Genomic DNA, 17,833 nt, shown 5'->3' with positions numbered 1-17,833 from the left:
CGAGGCGGGCGAGCCTGGCCTGGACCGCCTCACGCTGCCTTCATCCATGCAGAGTGGGTTTAGCCCTGAGGGCTTTCCTTCGAGCTGTGCTGGAAACCAGCAGAAGCAGCCTTGTCTGCAGGGGAGAGGCATCTGTGAGGGGCAGGAGGCAGGGTGGAGAGACGGCCTCTGCAGAGCTGGCTCACTGGTGTCCAAGTCGCTGCTCTGTGACCTCAGGCAACTTGCTACGCCTCTCTGAGCTCTGTCGCCGTCCTGGCTGGTGTGAGCGCTGAGTGTGTCAGTTTCCTGGTACTGCTGGCATAGGAGCCCAGTCCTTGGCCCTCAGCCTTTGCCGCCCAGAGCCCATGCGGTATCTGGGTCTCCAGAAGGGGAGCTGTCGGCCACACACCCTCCAAACATGAGATTTGGGCAATTCAAGCCCTAAACGGGTGGCCTTCCCCGGGGCAAGGGCAGAGAAGGCCCAGGGTTTGGCCAGTGTCCCCAGCCTCCAGAAACTGCCCCTTGGCAGCAGTTACCTGGGGAGCACCATGCTCCCACCTGCTGATGGGGTGACAGATGGTAGCCACCTGGTGGGCCTCCCCCTGCAGAGGTCCAGTAAGGCGGGTGGGGGTCTTTCTAGCCTGAGGGGAGCTCGGTCTCATCAGGCAGCCCAGCTGGGCCCTGCAGACCCACTGGCCTTGAGTCCCCACGTCCCCAGCCCAGAAAGCAAAAGTCTGGGAGTGGATCCTCTCTAGCCCGGGCACCACTGGTCTGTTGCCACCCTGCTGAGTCCCTCAGAGAGCTGAGACACATTTCCCGCTGTTCCTGGTGGCCATGGGTGGGGGCAGTGTGGGTGGGAGCTCTGGTTCCTGGGTGGTGCCCACTGAGCCTTCCTGTATGCTGTGCCTGCTGTTCCCTGGCTCTCCACACCCACTGCCTGAGCCCCCCTCCCAGGCTCTGCCCACTTCTACTGCCCCAGCCCCCACCCAACCTGTGCTTCGGGCCCCAGACACACAAAGCTGACTGATACCTGCAGGCTGGGTCATTGCCCTCTCCCCTTACGGGCCCTGGGCTTAGGGGGGTGTGCCCCTACAGTGACACCCCTCACCCTGATCCAGCCACATGTCCTCCCAGAAGCCCCTTCAGTCCCTGGGTGGCAGTTGTTCTCGCCGCTGGGATTTCCAAGGCCACTTGGGTGCCTCCAGCTTCCTGAGGGCAGGGCATGTGTCTGAGGCTTGGCTCCTCAAACCCAGGGCCGTGCCTGGCACGTGGAGGAATAAGAGAAGGGGAGGAGGCAGGCGCCCAGGCAGGAGCCCCCGCTGTGCCCCAGATGCTCAGGGCTCTGCCCTCGTGGCCTCTACCTCCACTGTGGATGGGGCTGGCACGAGGCCCATTCTGGAGGAAGCAGAAGCTCCCAGGAAAAAGACGGCCGCTGTGATCTCACTGCCTGACCTCTGCCCTGCACTGCCCTGGGCAATGAGGCTGTCCACCCCAGATGGGTGGGACCCCCTTTCCCGCGTGCAGACTCTGAGCAGTCGGCCTCCTGTGACCCCCCACTGCTGCCTGCTCCCAAGGCTACAGGCCCTGCTGGAACAGAAGCTAAGACTCAATAGAAAATCCAAGGTGTTTAAATATAAATAAGAGCGATTCTCGCAGCCCTGTGGCACTGGCCAGCCTCACAGACACCCAGTGGTTCTGTGAACCATCCCAGGCACACCTTGTGGGCGCCTGGCCAGGGCTCCCTGTGGCTGGCATGTGGAGTCACGTGGGCCCTTCTCCACGTGCCCACAATGGCCGCAGCAGGCTCTGAGGAGGCCCAGCCCCAGCCAGCCTGTGTGGACCCTGCCAGCCTGCAGCACCCAGAGCTGCTGTGTCAGGGCTGGGCTGCCCAATGCCCTAGCGCCCCTCCCTGCAGCTGCCCAGCCTGGGATCCGTCCACTGTCTGTCTCGAGTCGGGGCGTCTGACCCACTCACAGTTCTCATGAGGCCCGTGCAGCCGAGGCCCTGCAGCCACACTCACTGCCCGCCCCACAGTGACCCTGGGGACTGATGGCAGGTGATCCCAGGGTGTCCCCAGGCTCTTCCGTTTGGCTCAGGTGCCCTCTCCTGGGGCGGCCGGCCCACCTGGGTGCCTGGCAGGGCCATTAAGTGCCCTGAACACCGGGCTGGAGGGAGGATGGGAAGTGGGCTCCGAGGGCCTCACAGGAGGGCTCTCAGGAGAGGCCCCACCTTTGGCAGGAGGGTTGGTGGATCGGGGACCCTATTCTTCCCAGAGGCCTGGGCAACCTGGGTCCCTAGCTAGGTGCCAGCAGGCCAGGCCCCTCTACAGGTCCTCTGAGGGGATCAGCATCCGCTTCTCCAGGCTCCGGCTCTTCCTGCTCCCACCAGAGCTGCCACCAGGGTGGGTGCCAGGTCGGGGTACCTCGTGCGTGGCCTGCTGTGTGTAGTGCTGGTAGGTGGGAGAGAAGTTGTGGATGGCGTCCTGCACGATGTCCTGGGGGCTCACTGTCTCCCTGAGGCCGCTGGAGATGCTCTGCATGGGTGCCGGGGGAGCTGGGGGAATGCAGCATGTGAACCCCACCATCCCCCCTGCACTTCAGCCCCCGGACATGCCCCTCAGCCCTGCCTACCAGATGCCCAGGGCTGGGGCTCCTGCATGTCCAGGTCTGGCATCAGCCAGCGGAGGGTGGCCCCAGACCCCTGGACCCCAGTCCAGCTTCCTCCACCCAGCACTGGGACTATCCCTGGCCAGACCCCTGCCAAGGACCACATCGCCCTGAAGTTTCAGAGGGGCTCCGAGCAGCGGGGTACACCTTTGGCTGGCCTTGGGTGGGCACCCTGGCCACTCCACAAAGACTGATGAGAAGCCAGGCAGGCAGGCCACAGGCTGTCCCCACCCTAATGGGGGGTGTGCCTGGCAGGGGATGCCCAACCCCTATCACCATTGGGATCTGGGACTACCTGGATCCCACACAGCCCAGGTGCCTGTCTGGAGCTGGATGCCCACTGGTCATCTCCCTGCCCAGTGAGCTGGCATTCCTGGACCTCGAGAGTGGCATGGACACAGACCTGGTGCCCCAGCTGGAAGGCAGGGCTGTGCGTTCTGGGTGCCCCGGCTGGAAGGCAGGACATACCTGGCGAGTTGTCCTTCTTCTCTGCATACACCTCACAGGGGAAGGCGTAACGCAGGGCCACAGAGGCGAACAGCATCTCCATGCAGATGATGAAGTTTTGGTAGCCAGCGGCCAACGTGCCAGCCCCCAGCCTGTTCCCGCCGACGGTCTCCACCTCCGGGATGACCCCACATCGCTCCAGGATGGCCAGCAGCAGCCCTGCAGATGCCACAGCCACTCAGCCCCAGCCCCCGATGGGGTCTACAGGGGAGGAAGAGGCCCCGGACCCTGAAGCAGCTCCCCGAAGCGCTGTGATCCTGTCCATGTGGTTTCGTCCCACCCAGGGGAGACTGAGGTTTAGGGGGGCAGGGCACCTCCAAAGTCAGGGATCTCAGCACAGCAGATGCTCAGGAGCCCTCCTGGGCCTGCCCTGCTGCTCCAGCCCCAAAGCGGGACCTCCCCACTTCCCCTGTACCCATAAGCTTTACCCTGGCTTCCAGCTGATCTGTGCCACAGCTGGGGAAACTGAAGCTCACAGGGCCTGGGGAAGGGGGCATGAGATGAGCCCCCGGTGGGGGTGTGAAGTGAATCTGGGATGGGGGTGTGAACCCGGGATGGGGGTGTGAGGTGAACCCGGGATGGGGGTATGAGGTGAACCTGGGATTGGGGTGTGAGGTGAACCCGGGATGGGGTGTGAGGTGAACCTGGGATGGGGGTGTGAGGTGAACCCGGGATGGGGGTGTGAGATGAACCCGGGATGGGGGTATGAGGTTAACCTGGGATGGGGGTGTGAACTTGAGATGGGGGTGTAAGGTGAACCCGGGATGGGGGTATGAGGTGAACCTGGGATGGGGGTGTGAACCCGGGATGGGGGTATGAACCTGGGATGGGGGTGTGAGGTGAACCATAGATGGGGGTGTGAACCTGGGATGGGGGTGTGAGGTAAATCTGGGATGGGGATGTGAGGTGAACCCGGGGTTGGGGTGTGAACTTGGGATGGGCGTATGAGGTGAACCCGGGATTGGGGTGTGAACCAGGGATGGGGGTGTGAGGTGAACCTGGATGGGGGTGTGAGGTGAGCCCGGGATGGGGGTGTGAGGTGAACCCGGGATGGGGGTGTGAGGTGAACCCGGGATGGGGGTGTGAGGTGAACCCGGGATGGGGGTGTGAGGTGAACCTGGGATGGGGATGTGAGGTAAACCTGGGATGGGGATGTGAGGTGAATCCGGGGTTGGGGTGTGAACCCAGGATGGGGGTGTGAGGTAACCCTGGATGGGGGTGTGAGATGAACCTGGGATGGGGATGTGAGGTGAACCTGGGATTGGGGTGTGAACCTGGGATAGGGATGTGAGGTGAACCCTGGATGGGGGTGTGAACCTGGGATAGGGGTGTGAGGTGAACTTTGGATGGGAGTGTGAACCCAGGATGGGGGTGTGAGGTGAACCCGAGATGGGGGTGTGAACCTGGGATGGGGGTGTGAGGTGAACCTGGGCTCTCTGGACTATAGCCCTGGCATACCGCCACCCCAGTGGCCCCACACACCCTGCCAGAATGACAGGAAGATGACAGCTTTGATGGTGAGGAACTTGAGGACAGGCTCAAAGGGCCGCAGGAGCTCCCTGGTGGTGAAGTAGAAGAGAAACAGGGCGTAGAGGGCGAGGCTGACGGAGGTGTTGTAGATGAGGGTCACATAGAGGTAGCCGCTGCGGACACTGGGCCAGACAGGAGCTGTGGTCAGGATGGCCCCACGCCCCCACCACCCTCCCCACCCCAGAGCTGCCGCCGCCACATCCTCGGCCTGGCCCCCACCCAGGGGCATGGGCCCTACAGGGACCCTGGCCCAATCTGATCCTCACTCCAGGGCCTGCAGGAGAGCGTGGGGAGATGGGGGTGGCTTCAGGGCTCTGCAGGGCAGGGCAGGGCCACACGGCTGTTCTCCCTACCAGCCCTGCCCCTCCTCATTCCAGGATCCCGTCCTCTGCTCAGACATCATCCAGGCTGCCTCTGTCAAAATGCCGCCTCCCAATCCAGTCCACCTGGCCACTGCCTGAAGGTCCTCTGTGTGGTGGACATACAGGTGTCATGCCTGAGTGTGCACCTATGTGTGTGTGTGCATGTATGCCATGTGTGCACGTGCACATGAGTGGGGTGTGTTGTGCTATGTGCGCACACATTGCATGCATGTGTGTGTGCATGTGTGTGTGCATGTGTGCATGAAGGTGTGAACATACGTAATTGTGCTGTGTGCATGGTTTGCACACGTGCTGTGTGCATGTGTGCACGTATGTGCATGTGTGACCATACACATATGATGCGTGTGCACCTGTAAAACCACGTGTGTGCACATGTGTGGTGTTGGTGAGTTTGTGTATGGACTTTGGCGGGGGTCCTTCCTGTGCTGGGTGGCTGCCTGTCTTCCAGCCAACAGGTTGGAATGGACCTTGACCCCCTTAGCCCAGATGCCCTATATGTCAAGGGAGCCCAAGGCAGGGTGGGGGCTGGGGCCATCACTGGCTGCCATGAAGCCCTGGGGTCCTCGTTACAGACACTGGCACTGGGTTGAAGCTTCAACCCGGTGCGTCCTGCAAGGGGAGGTCCAGCCCCCTGGCCTTGGCAGTGCTGAGGTTCTTGTGGAGAGGAAGTGGGTGCCCGTCCTGGGGTACCCCTAGTTCGGCTAGACGCCAAGCCCGCCTTGTGGGGCCCCACTCCCGGGCCCCTGGGGACCCCACCCAGTGACCTCCTCTTGCCAGGTGCCCCCAAACCTCCTGCCTTACTTGAAGTCCCCGTCGTGGTATTTGCCGAATGCCTGGAGGATGATGGTGGTGATGGCCATGACGGGCTTCACTAGGCAGAACTGCAGAGTGGCCTAGGGAGGGCATCTGGTTGGTATGAGGCAGGGTCCCCCCCGAGCCCAGGAATGGGGGATGAGGCAGCCAGCAGTCAGCAGCCCCTCGACACTGGGTGGTGTGGCACTGGGTTGGCCAAGTCCAGAAGGGCTAGGGTGGGAGGAGGGGGTGCAGGGCCAGGTGGTGGGGGCAGGGCTGGGTGGGAGGAGGGTGGGCAGGGCCAGTTGGAAGGAGGGGGGGCAGGGCCGGGTGGGCCCCCTCACCTGCTTGCAGAAGCGCAGGAACCCGATGGAGTAGGTCATGCCCCGGAGGCAGCAGGTGCCGTAGAAGCAGCTGGACCTGTGGGGGGATGTCCCTGAGCTGGCGCGGAAGAAGAGCCCCAGCGCTGCCCGGGCTCCCTGTCCTGGGTGTGTGTGGTGTGGGGGTCTGGGGTGAGGGGCTTACTTGATGGGCTTTCCACGGATCTCGGCCATGATGGCACTCTCTCCTCCCAGGTACTGGAAACACAGGCTCAGGAAGCTGTAAATGACAAAGGCTGCAGGGAGCACAGAGGGGGACTGGTCATGAGCCCTGAGCTGCACGGGGACCCCATGGCACCCATCACACCGGGACACGAGGATGCTCAGGAGCGGCGGGGACTGGCAGGCCACACAGAGGCTCCCTGAAGGGCCCCATCTCCAGCAGGACACCCAAGAGGGTCAGGGTGCTCCGTCAGGGCCCCTCCAGGCCAGGGCAGGTCCACCGAGCCCCTCTCCCGGAGGCTGTGGGGTCGTGTGTTCCAGGCCTGCCAGTGCCGCTAACCCTGACCATTGTAGCAGCCCCTCCGACAGGGACCAGGAGAGTGGGGTGCTCCGGGGGGCTGGCCCTGGGGAGTCTCTCCCTCCGCTCTCCCCAACCCGACACAGCCCAGGGCTCACCTTCATAGCAGTCTCGCACAGAGTCAAAGTAGACGTAGTACTGGTGGTCTCCCAGGAGGAGGAGGCTGAGCCAGGAGTCGAAGGCATAGATGGGCACAATGAGGAGCAGGCGGATGACATAGCGCTGCTCCTGCGGCACGGTGTAGGAGCGCAGGTGCAGGTAGATCTGGGCACAGCAGGAGGGTTTGGGTGAGAGCCAGGTCTACCCGGCATCCCTGCACCAGCCCAGGAAGGAGGTGTGGGTGGGTGCAGGAGAGTTTGGGTGACAGGCCCACCTGGTAACCCCACACCAGCCCAGGTGAGCCAGGAAGGAGGTGGGGATGGGTGGGCACAGGCCACCAGGCACCTTCTATGTTCCTGCATTTTCTAGTTTTCTACAATGGGCATGCTTTTTACTATTAGAGAAAATTTTTTCCTATTGTAATCAGATACATATTTTTATACGTATTTACTATAGAAGTACATATAAGTATCAATGTAAAAGTATATATTAAATACATATTTCTGGTTACAACTAAAAATAATATACAATTGAAAAATTTACTTTTCATGGTTGGGCGCCCTGGTTCACACCTGTAATCCCAGCACTTTGGGAGGCTGAGGCGGGTGGATCATTTGAGGTCAGGAGTTCAAGACCAGCCTGGCCAACATGGTCAAACACCGTCTCTACTAAAAATACAAAAATTAGCTAGGAGTGGCGGTGCATCCCTGTAATACCAGCTACTTGAGAGGCTGAGGCGGGAGAGTCGCTTGAACCTGGGAGGCGGAGGTTGCAGTGAGCCGAGATTGTGCCACTGCACTCCAGTGTGGTGACACAGCGAGACTCTGTTTCAAAAAACAAAACAAAACAAAACAAAAACAAAAAAACATGTTTCTCAAAAATCTTTTTATTTTAATTACTGTTTTGAGACAGGGTCTCACTCTGTTGCCCAGACTGGAGTGCAGTGGGGCAATCTTGGCTCACCACAACCTCCACCTCCAGGGTTCAAGCGATTCTCCTGCCTCAGCCTCTCGGGTAGCTGGGGTTACAGGGATGCGCCACCATGCCCAGCTAAATTTTGTATTTTTAGTTGAGACAGGGTTTCACTAAGTTGGTCAGGCTGGTTTTGAACTCCTGAACTCATGATCCGCCCACCTCAGCCTCCCAAAGTGCTGGGATTACAGGAGTGAACCACCTCACCTAGCTAAAATTTATTTTTTAAACTGGCAAATCAAATTGTATGCACTTACAGTGTGCAGTGTGATGTCTGGCATGTGTGTTCCTGGGAAAGTGCTGAGTCAAGCCCAGTCACATCTCCATTATCTCCCATACTTAGCATTTCTTTGCAGGGAGGACACGGAAAATGTCCACTCTTAGCCATTTTCAAGCATAGAACACGTTGTTGTTTATAATAGTCACGGCATTGTACAATAGATCCTTCTTTTTCTGAATAACCTCCTTGGTCTTGAGTGAGGGTCCTGTTTGTTCCTAGGCTGGCCACAGGAACACTCACTCATTGCTTCATTCAGCAGGAGTTTCCAGAGCCCAGTCCAGCTAAGTGTCCGACCCGGGGGACAGAGGGGACATGTCCTGGCCTCGGGCTGGGCAGACTCTCAGAAGGTAGATTGGCTTTTGCTGTGAAGGCATCCAAAGGACTTGTTCACACACTCCTCCACTGGTACCTGGGAGGGGCGGCATGACCAGCCAGCAGGAGACCTCTCTCGGGGCTGGCGCTGCCTGGCTGGGTGACCTTGACCAGCTGCTGCCCTCTCTGGCCTCGGTCCTCCCAGGTATAAAGTGAGGGGGTCTAGCCACTCCCAGTCCTGCCTGAGACTCCTCACTCAAGGGTGGTCTGGCGGTGGGCTCAGGGGTGGGACAGGGCCTGAACTCCAGCCCGGGGGGTCTTCACAAGCCCTTTGATTCCTAAGAATTTGTCCCTGGCCAGGCGCTGTGGCTCATGCTTGTAATCCCAGCACTTTGGGAGGCTGAGGTGGGCAGATCACCTGAGATTGGGAGTTCCAGGCCAGCCCTATCAATGTGGAAAAACCCCGTATCTACTAAAAACACAAAATTAGCCTGGTGTGGTGGCACATGCATGTGATCCCAGCTACTCGGGAGGCTGAGGCAGGAGAATTGCTTGAACCTGGGAGGGGGAACCCTGAGGGGAGGTTGTGGTGAGCCAAGATCTCGCCATTGCACTCCAGCCTGGGCAACAAGAGTGAAATTCCATCTCAAAAAAAAAAAAAAAGCATTTGTCCCTAGGGGCTGGGCACATGGCTCATACCTGTAATCCTAGCAGTTTGGGAGGCCGAGGTGGGTGGATTGCCTGAGCTCAGGAGCTCGAGACCAGCCTGGTCAACGGGGAGAACCCCATCTCTACTAAAAAATAAAAAAAATTAGCCAGGCGTGGTGGCACGCCCCTGTAATCCCAGGTGCTCAGGAGGCTGAGGCACAAGAATTGCTTGAACCCCAGAAGTGGAGGTTTCGGTGAGCCGAGATCATGCCACTGGACTCCAGCCTGGGTGACAGAGTCAGACTCTGTGTCAACAACAAAACAAAACAAAACATAAAAAGAATTTTATTGTTCCCTAGCAACAAATATATTCAGAAACAAAGAAGGAGGTTTCTGTACGAAGACACAGGCATGTCCCACATGGTGGGACAAGCTGGTCACATCATGGTGCAACAGTGCAAAGAGCTGCTGTACCACCAGTGAAAACCATGCTAAAAAATACACCTACAGAGGCTCATGCCTGTAACCCCAGCACTTTGGGAGGCCAGTGCGGGCAGATCACTTGAGGCCAGGAGTTCAAGACCAGGCTGGACAACATGGTGAAACCCCATCTCTACTAAAAGTACAAAATTTTGCCTGGTATGGTGGTGTGTGCCTGTAATCCCAGCTACTGGGGAGGGTGAGGCAGGAGAATCCCTTGAACCTGAGAGGCGGAGGCTGCGGTGAGCCAAGATCACACCACTACACTCCAGCCTGGGCGACAGTGAGACTCTGTCTCCAAAAAAAAAAAAAAAAAAAAAAAAAATACACTTATAGCCGGGGCAACATAGTGAGCCCTTGTCTCTAGAAAAAATTAAAAAATTAGCCAGGTGCAGTGGCTCACACCAGTAATCCCAGCAGTTTGCGAGGCCGAGGTGGGAGGACTGCTTGACTCCAGGAGTTTGAGATCAGCTTGGGCCACACAGTGAGATGCCGTCTCTACAAAACATCAAATAATAAAAATTAGCCAGGTGTGGTGGTGAGCATCTGTAGTCCCAGCTGCTTGAGAGGCTGAGGTGGGAGGATCGCTTGAGCCCAGGAGTTCTGGGCTGTAGTGCGCTATGCCGATCGGGTGTCTGCACTAAGTTCGGCACCAATATGGTGACCTCCCAGGAGCGGGGAACCACCAGGTTGCCTAAGGAGGGGTGAACCGGCCCAGGTCGGAAACAGAGCAGGTCAAAACTCCCGTGCTGATTAGTAGTGGGATTGCGCCTGTGAATAGCCACTGCACTCCAGCCTGGGCAACATAGCGAGACCCCATCTCTTTAAAAAAGAAATAAAAATTTTTAAAGTTAAATAAATGTAAAAACATTAAAAAAGAAAAAAAATACACCTGTGTAAGGAAACGCTCTGATACAATGCAGCATTTAAAAATTAAGATGATAAAGTAGGATCTCAAATTATGTTAAAAATGCCTGGTAGGCTGGGAATGGTGGCTCACACCTGTAATCCCAGCACTTTGGTAGACTGAGGCAGGAGGATTGCTTGAGCCCAGGAGTTTGAGACCAGCCTGGGCAACATAAGGAGACCTCGTTTCTACAAAAATAAATAAATAAATAAATAAATACAAATTTAAAAAAATACAAAAAGTAACCGGGCATGGTGGTGTGTGCCTGTAGTCCCAGCTACTCGGGAGGCTGAGGTGGGAGGATGGCTTGAACCCGGGAGGTGGAGGCTGCAGCGAGAAATGATTGTGCCACTGTACTCCAGCATGGGCGACTGAGTGAGACCTTGCCTTAAAAAAAAAAAAAAGCCTGGGAAAAAAATATGGGTGATTGTAGCGTTTGCCTTTAAACCTTTCTGGACTTTCCATGTTTTTTTTTTTTTTTTAATTGAGAAAGAGTCTTGCTCTGTTTCCCCTGCTGGAGTACAGTGGCACAATTTCAGCTCACTGCAACCTCTGTCTCTCAAGTTCTAGTGATTCTCCTATCTCAGCCTCCCGAGTAGCTGGGATTACAGGCCTGTGCTACCACATTCAGCCAATTTTGTATTTTTAAGGGGTTTCCCCATGTTGGCCAGGCTGGTCTTGAACTCCTGACCTCAGGTGATCCGCCCGCCTCAGCCTCCCACAGTGCTAGGATTACAGGCGTGAGCCACCTCGCCCGGCTGATTTTCCATGTTTTCTGTGAGGACACGACACAATCACAGGGTCTTTGAGAGGCAGCCAAGCCTGGGAGCTGGGCGCACGGGAGCTCATGGGGAAGGCTTCCTGGAGGAGGTGCCATGAGTGGCAGCAGCAGGCGAGCAGAGGCCATGTGCACCTGGCTGCTTGGGGTGCAGCTCAGGAAGTTGGGGGAGGCTGGCGGCAGGAACAGACTCTTATCAGTCACACACTCCCCCACTGGTGCCTGGGAGGGACGGCATGACCAGCCAGCAGGAGACCTCTCTCGGGGCTGGCACTGCATGGCTGGGTGACCTTGACCAGCTGCCGCCCTCTCTGGCCTCGGTCCTCGCAGGTAAAAAGTGAGGGTGTCCAGCCACTCCTGTCCTGCCTGAGACTCCTGGGACAGGGCCTGAACTCGAGCCCGAGGGGCCTTCACAAGCCCTGTCTTGACTGCAAGCCCCCAAGATGCTGAAGCCAGGCTATAGCTACACATACACAGCCAGTTCCCAAAATTACAATGCAAAGACGGCCTCCTCCAGGAAGCCTCCCCTGATGGTCTTACAGGAAGGGCCTGCCTCCATACCACCTCCCTGGCTCTGCACACTCCAGGCCCACGCTTATACAAATCTACCTTGGGTTCTGGTTATCTAGTCACGGCTCACTGCAGCCTCGAACTCCCGGGCTCAATCAATCCTCCCACCTCAGCCTCCTGAGTAGCTGGGATGACTGATGCGGGCCCCCACGACCAGCTAATAAACAGTTCATAAGTCGTCACTAAGATGCTGCCTTGGAGGCTCGTGCCCATGTCCCTGCCAGCCAGTTTCCTGGTAGGCCGGGTGCAATGGCTCCCGCCTGTAATCCCACCACTTTGGTAGACCGAGGCACGAGGATGGATTGAGCCCAGGAGTCTCCTGATGGCCCCCTGCCCGGCTCATCTATGGATCCATTCCCTATGCCAGTGCCCCTGGCACCCAGGGAGCAGCTCTGCTCTCAGCCAAGCTCTCTGCAGCCTTCCTGGGTTCCCAGTGCCTCCTGAAAGCCGCCTCCCCACAGTGGGGTAAAGGGCTCTGGACAAGGTCCTGCCCCCGCCCCCCACACTGCCCCGGCCTCTCTGCGTATCTGAGGCTCTCAGGCTGGTCCCATCCCTGACTCCCTGCCCTCTCTGCCCAGCCCCTGCCCTTGGCAATCGCTTCCTCCTTGCCTCTGTCTGGCCCTTCCTTGCCACAGTGCCTGGCCGCTTTTCTACCTGGGGACTGCTTCAGGTGGGGAGCTGTGTGTAGCTGAGGGCTTGGGGAAGTTGCTTCTTGCCCATCTCTTGCACAGGAGTCCCAGTCCCTCTAGCCAAGCTGAAACCTTTGCTCCCCAGCTCCCTATGGAGCAAAGTTCAACCCCCCGCCAACCCCCTCACCAGCCTTCTCCAGGGTGCCACACCTCTGGAGGGAGAAGGCCCTTTCCCCTTTCCAGATACATGAGCCTGGGAAAGACCTCTGGTCTCTCTGAGACTCAGTCTTCTTGTCTGTGAAATGGGACCACACTGCTGACCTCAGTGAGCTAGGTGAGGAGCCTGAGAAATAGCTGGGGTTGCCTGGTGGGCACTCTGTACTCAGCCTGGCAGGCTTCCCCATTTTCAGGCCCAGCTCCCACATGCCATGTCTTGGGGAACGCCTATCCCCTCCCCCTGTGCCCTGGCCCGATGCCACTTCTGACAGCCTCTGTAGCAGCAGCACCCAGGGGGACCCAGTTGAGCCACAGCCACATCCCTTGGCGACCGGGGTCCTGAAGGAGGCTGGGGGCTGGAGGGCTTACCTGGTGGCAGGTGAGGACCAGGGCAGTCCACACGAAGATGCCTGAGACTCCTCGGGCCAGCGCGGAGGTGAGGAAGAGCCAGGGGGCCTGCTGGGAGCCATTCCCCATGCGGTCCATCTGCAGCCCAGCTGGCACGGACGGTGGGGGGCTGGGTTGTGGCCAGGTCGCTGACACCAGGGGGACGCCAGCTGTCCCCAGGATCACTGAGACATTACTCATCTGCAGAGGGAGGGAGGACACAGACCCAGAGGAGTGAGGGCAAAGGTGCTGGCGTCCGGCAGCAGGAAGCAGCTGGGGAGGGAGGGGACAGTGAGATGGGCGCTGAGGCTGAGCCACCCACCAGGCCGTGCCCCCACATGCATGGACAAGGCCCAGGTCCCTCCCTGCCCCGAGCTCAGGCACCCAGGCTCACCCATCAGCCACCTGCAACCTAGGGGCCCTACTTAGATTCCCCCTTGTAAAACCAGCTTCCACCTTGGAGTCGCAGGCTTGCAGGGAGCCTGCTTCTGAGGGGACAAAGACTGTCTTCCAATGGGGCAGAGGAGGGGGAACCCCTGCCATCCTGCCTGCCTGGGAGCTCTGGGGAGCAGGTGCAGGACAGCACTACCTGCCCCAGCAGGAGGGAGTGTGCAGCCACTCATGGAGGAGGGGCCCTCACTGGCTCCCCAGGACCTGCCCGCCCACCTGGGAGCCCAGCTTTGCTAGCGTTCTTGGCAGACCTAGGCACCTGCTATTCCCACTAACCTGCTGGGGGCCTGGGTCCACCCACTCCCACACTTGCAGTCCAGCCTCCTCCTCTCCCTCTGGCCTGCAGTCATAGGACCCAGCTCTACCTCCGCTGGCAGGAAGCACCTGGCCCAGTCCGGGGAGGCCCAGCCTCCAGGGAAGCCTGGCTGGCCATTCTCGTGGCCACGTGGCCTTCACTGGCAGTCCCATAGTGGGCGGGGCAAGGCTGGGATCTGAAAGGCTGTGCCAGGCCAGGATGGGGCGGGGCAGCCAGCACCTTATGTCCCCAGTGGCCCACCTGAGCCCCAGGCTGCAGGCCCATCCCCTCCCATGGCTGACACTCTATCCTCCTGGCTGTTTGCTGGGTGGCAGCTGGCTCTCAGGAACCTGCTGGCTGCCAGGTGCCCTCACCTGCCTATGTCAGACGGCCAGGCAGCTGCCACCCAGCAGGGACAGGTGGGAGAGGTCTGCGGTGGGCCGAGGAGGGCCAGGCTGTGGGAGGAAGGCTGGACAGCTAATGGTACAGGGATTCTCTGGGGCATGTGACAGGGGTCCTGAAATGAGGTAGAAGCAGGCACACAGCACTGCAGAGGTACTCACTGCCAATGAGTTGTTCACTTAAACATTGATGTTATGTGAATTTCACCTGAATAAAAAAAAAATCCATGCCCCAAGAGGTGTGTTGAAACATTTGTTTTCTGGGCAGAATGCGGTGGCTCACGCCTGTCATCCCAGCACTTGGGGAGGCCGAGGCAGGCGGATCACTTGACGTCAGGAGTTCGAGACCAGCCCGGTCAACGTGGTGAAACCCCATCTCTACTAAAAATATAAAAATTAGCCAGGTTGGTGGCACACACCTATAATCCCAGCTACTCAAGAGGCTGAGGCAGGAGAATCGCTTGAACTAAGGAGGCACAGGTTGCAGTGAGCTGAGATTGAGCCACTGCACTCCAGCCTAGGCGACCGAGGGAGACTCTGTCTCAAAAAAAAAAAAAAAAAAAAAGTAAAAGAAATGAAATATTTCTGGGTTTTGTGGGTCAAGGCAGGAGGCAGGGAGTGACAGCCAGGTCCCTGGACTCTTTGAGGTCTGGCAAGGTGTTGGGGGGCCCTGAGGGTCCCTGTCACCCCGTGCAGAGACCCCTGTGGAAAACTCACCCACCCCGGCTCCTGGGAGTAGGACATGGGCCCTCAGCCCACCTCTTGGCCTGTTCTGGTTACGCTTGGGCTCATGCCGCGGGGGCCACCATTACCAAGTCCCACTCCGTGCCTGCAGCAGGTCCACACACTCCTTGTCCTTCATGCTTCCGACCCTCCCACAGCCCTGGGCAACGGGGGTTGAGGCTGCAATGACTGGAGCCACTGTTCCTCTTTTATTTTTATTTATTTTTTGAGATGGAGTCTCGCTCTGTCACCGGGCAGTGGCACAATCTCGGCTCACTACAATCTCCGCCTCCTGGGCTCAAGTGATTCTCCTGCCTCAGCCTCCCGAGTAGCTGGGACTACATGCAGCCACCACCACACCTGCCTAACTTTTGAATTTTTAATAGAGATGGAGTTTCACCATGTTGGCCAGGGTGGTCTCGAACTACCGACCTCAGGTGATCCGCCTGCTATGGCCTCCCAAAGTGCTGGGATTATAGGCGTGAGCCACTGTCCCTGGCCTGTTTCCCTTTTAGAGATGGGAACAAGGGGCACATCACTGTATCCAACATCCTCCAGGGATCCACGAGGGGCCCAGGCTGAGGCCCATCAGTACCTGGGACACCCTGGCTGCTCTCCCCAACCCCTCCACCCACACTGTCCTTCCAGGGAGCCTCCCAGGTGGGGGACAAGCTCAGGAAGTCGTGCCCAGCTCTCAGGCCTGCCTTGCTGGACCTCCCCATCAGCGCCTGCCTGGCCCAAAGCCACCAAGCGCACACCCTGGCTCAGCCCTCCCAGAGCGTGCCTGCTCCCTAGGCCAGGACCTTCTGGAGCAGGCAAACCTGCTCCTGGGTGACTCTGTCCTGTAGCCTCAGGCGTCACCTTTAGAAAAAGTCCCAGCTGTCCCAGCACCCTCCTCACTCGTGTGCTATCCCTGTGCACCTGTCTGTGTTTGCTGCTGGCCCTCTCTTGGCGGGAGCTACCAGAGCCTGGAGCCGTGCCCTGTCCATGCTTGGGACATGGGGGTAGGGGGTGTCTGTCCTGCTGACGCGGTGGTCCTGTGGGCTAAGGTCTCCCTTTGGCCAGGCAGGGATGCTGGAAGGCGGTCACCAACTTCCATTTGGCTGCATTCCAGCTGCAGCTGCAGGTACTCTCCCCCTGCCCCCCTACCTTCCCTGCAGAGTCCTAGGCAGACGGCTCAGCTCGTGCAGATGTCGCCCTCTGGCTGTGGGTGTTGGGATCACCATCACAGACAATTACGAAGTGATGTTGGCTGGGGGCTTTGAAGGGTGAAACTTTGTTGCCTGGGTGTGCACAGCGCTGGAAGGGACCAGGATTCACCTCATCCAGGTGGCTCATGCTACAGGCAGGGAAACTGAGGCCATAGTCCCTGCTTGATTTGCTTCCAGCCCCGAGCACAGGATGAAGCTTCAGGCCCCTCCCTTGGCTGGCGGTGGGAATGGCTGAGTGGATGGCAGGAAGCACTGTGGTTAGATGTCAGCAGGACATCTCTGGATGTCCTGGAGCCCCCAGGGCCAGGCTTCCAGAAGGGCTCCAGCTTCGGGGAGGCTCAGGGTCTGGGCCCCGGACACAGATTGAGGGAAGTCCAAAGCTCTGCTTTCCTCCAGAGGCAGATCCTCGGTGGGAAGAGGTGGGGCATTCTCACAAGGCCAGGGAGGCCTGCTGATCTCCTCAGCCCACAGCTGTGCCAGTGGGGAGTATGGGTGAAGGGTCTTTGGTGTCAGCCTGAGCTGGTTCATGGCCCCTGAGGGTCCCTGACCCTTAGAAGCCCTCTTTAGTCAGGGATGCCTCCTGCCCTGATGGTGGAAGGCAGGTCCAGCATTGCCTCTGGGTTTTTCTCATAGCCGTCCTACTCTGGCATGTTCTTGTTCAGCTAGTGCCTTTAGGAAACTGTCCCAAAAGCCTGGGCTCTGGCCCCTAAGCCCAGAACTCCAGGTCCTCTTGCACATTCGAGGTAATGACTTTGCCTCATCTGGCAGCTTTGGCTGTATCCCTTCTCCCCAGCACTGGGCCTTGAAGGCCTTTTATAAACGCAAGGCTCTGAAAAGAGAGGAGGCCTCTGCCATCTCCACCCAGCCTTCCTTCACAGCTTTCTGAGCATGCCACTCTCAGAAGCAGCCTCAGCCCTTGGCCCTTTGTCTTGCCCATGGCCTTGGCAACCTTGGCAGGCGCCTTTGCCTCTCTGGGCCTGTTTTTTCATCTGTAAAGTGGATTTGCTCCAAGTCCTGGCCAAAGCAGGATTTGATCACTGCTGGCCTGCCCGTCCATCTTCTGGGCCACCCTCCCCACCTGGCCTGCCTCTGGCCCTGCCCCAGCTATCCCACCCCAGCTCTGTCTCCATCATCTGCCCACCCACCCCACCCAGCCTGCATTTGTCCCCACCCCTGCTGTCTCTCCCACCTGGCTCTGTCTCCATCACATCTGCCTCTTTTGTCCCAACATCCAGGCAGACCCAGGGACTACCAGGGTTTCTACCAAATCCCTACCCACCGTGCCCGATCATTCAGCAAAGTGAACACTCAGGGCTCTTGGGTGTGAACTCCAGTCCAGCCATTCCCCCGTGTGCACACCTTAGCCTCCATGTCCCTACCTGGAACATGGGAGCAGAGATGCCTGCCCTGAGAGGGTGCTGAGTGGACGCAGTGAGACCCATGACTTGTGCACACCATGCTGAATGGCCACTGGCTTCCCTCTCTCCCCTACCCAGTGACCACCTGCCCGGCCATGTGAGTCCTCCCATTCCTGAAACGCCCTCACCTCTCTGGCTCTCAGCTGGTTCTGGCCCTGCCAGTGTCTGTGAGCAGCTCCAGGGTCTCCCCAGTGGGTTCCAAGGCTCTCAGAGCCCTGCACTGCAGCCCTCACCTCCGTCACCTGCCCTGCCCAGGCCCGGCCCATTCTGGGCACGCTGAGGTACACCCTGGGTGGGAAA

General features: G+C 58.7%; 1 protein-coding gene across 2 annotated transcripts; it reads right to left on the bottom strand.

The window, feature by feature from the left end:
* Window positions 1-1,589: 1,589 nt before the first annotated feature.
* On the bottom strand, window positions 1,590-13,918 carry TMEM184A (transmembrane protein 184A). 2 transcript variants are annotated; one of them, XM_032259860.1, is made up of 9 exons: window positions 13,762-13,918; window positions 13,018-13,236; window positions 6,856-7,021; window positions 6,383-6,473; window positions 6,202-6,277; window positions 5,867-5,958; window positions 4,635-4,804; window positions 3,114-3,311; window positions 1,592-2,532 (listed from the first exon to the last, which is right to left on the bottom strand). In XM_032259860.1, the coding sequence occupies exons 2-9, from the start codon at window positions 13,234-13,236 to the stop codon at window positions 2,303-2,305; spliced, it is 1,242 nt and encodes a 413-aa protein (XP_032115751.1). In that variant the 5' UTR covers window positions 13,762-13,918; the 3' UTR covers window positions 1,592-2,302. The 2 variants fall into 2 exon arrangements, with proteins under 2 accessions (XP_032115752.1, XP_032115751.1); XM_032259861.1 differs by lacking the exon at window positions 13,762-13,918 and having other exon boundaries at window positions 1,590-2,532; window positions 4,635-4,711; window positions 13,018-13,304.
* Window positions 13,919-17,833: the final 3,915 nt, after the last annotated feature.

Source organism: Sapajus apella, unplaced genomic scaffold, assembly GCF_009761245.1.
Source record: "Sapajus apella isolate SASKATOON/1434 unplaced genomic scaffold, GSC_monkey_1.0 scaffold112, whole genome shotgun sequence".
NCBI classification, from domain to species: Eukaryota; Metazoa; Chordata; class Mammalia; order Primates; family Cebidae; genus Sapajus; species Sapajus apella.
This window is presented reverse-complemented; position numbering and strand designations above follow the sequence as displayed.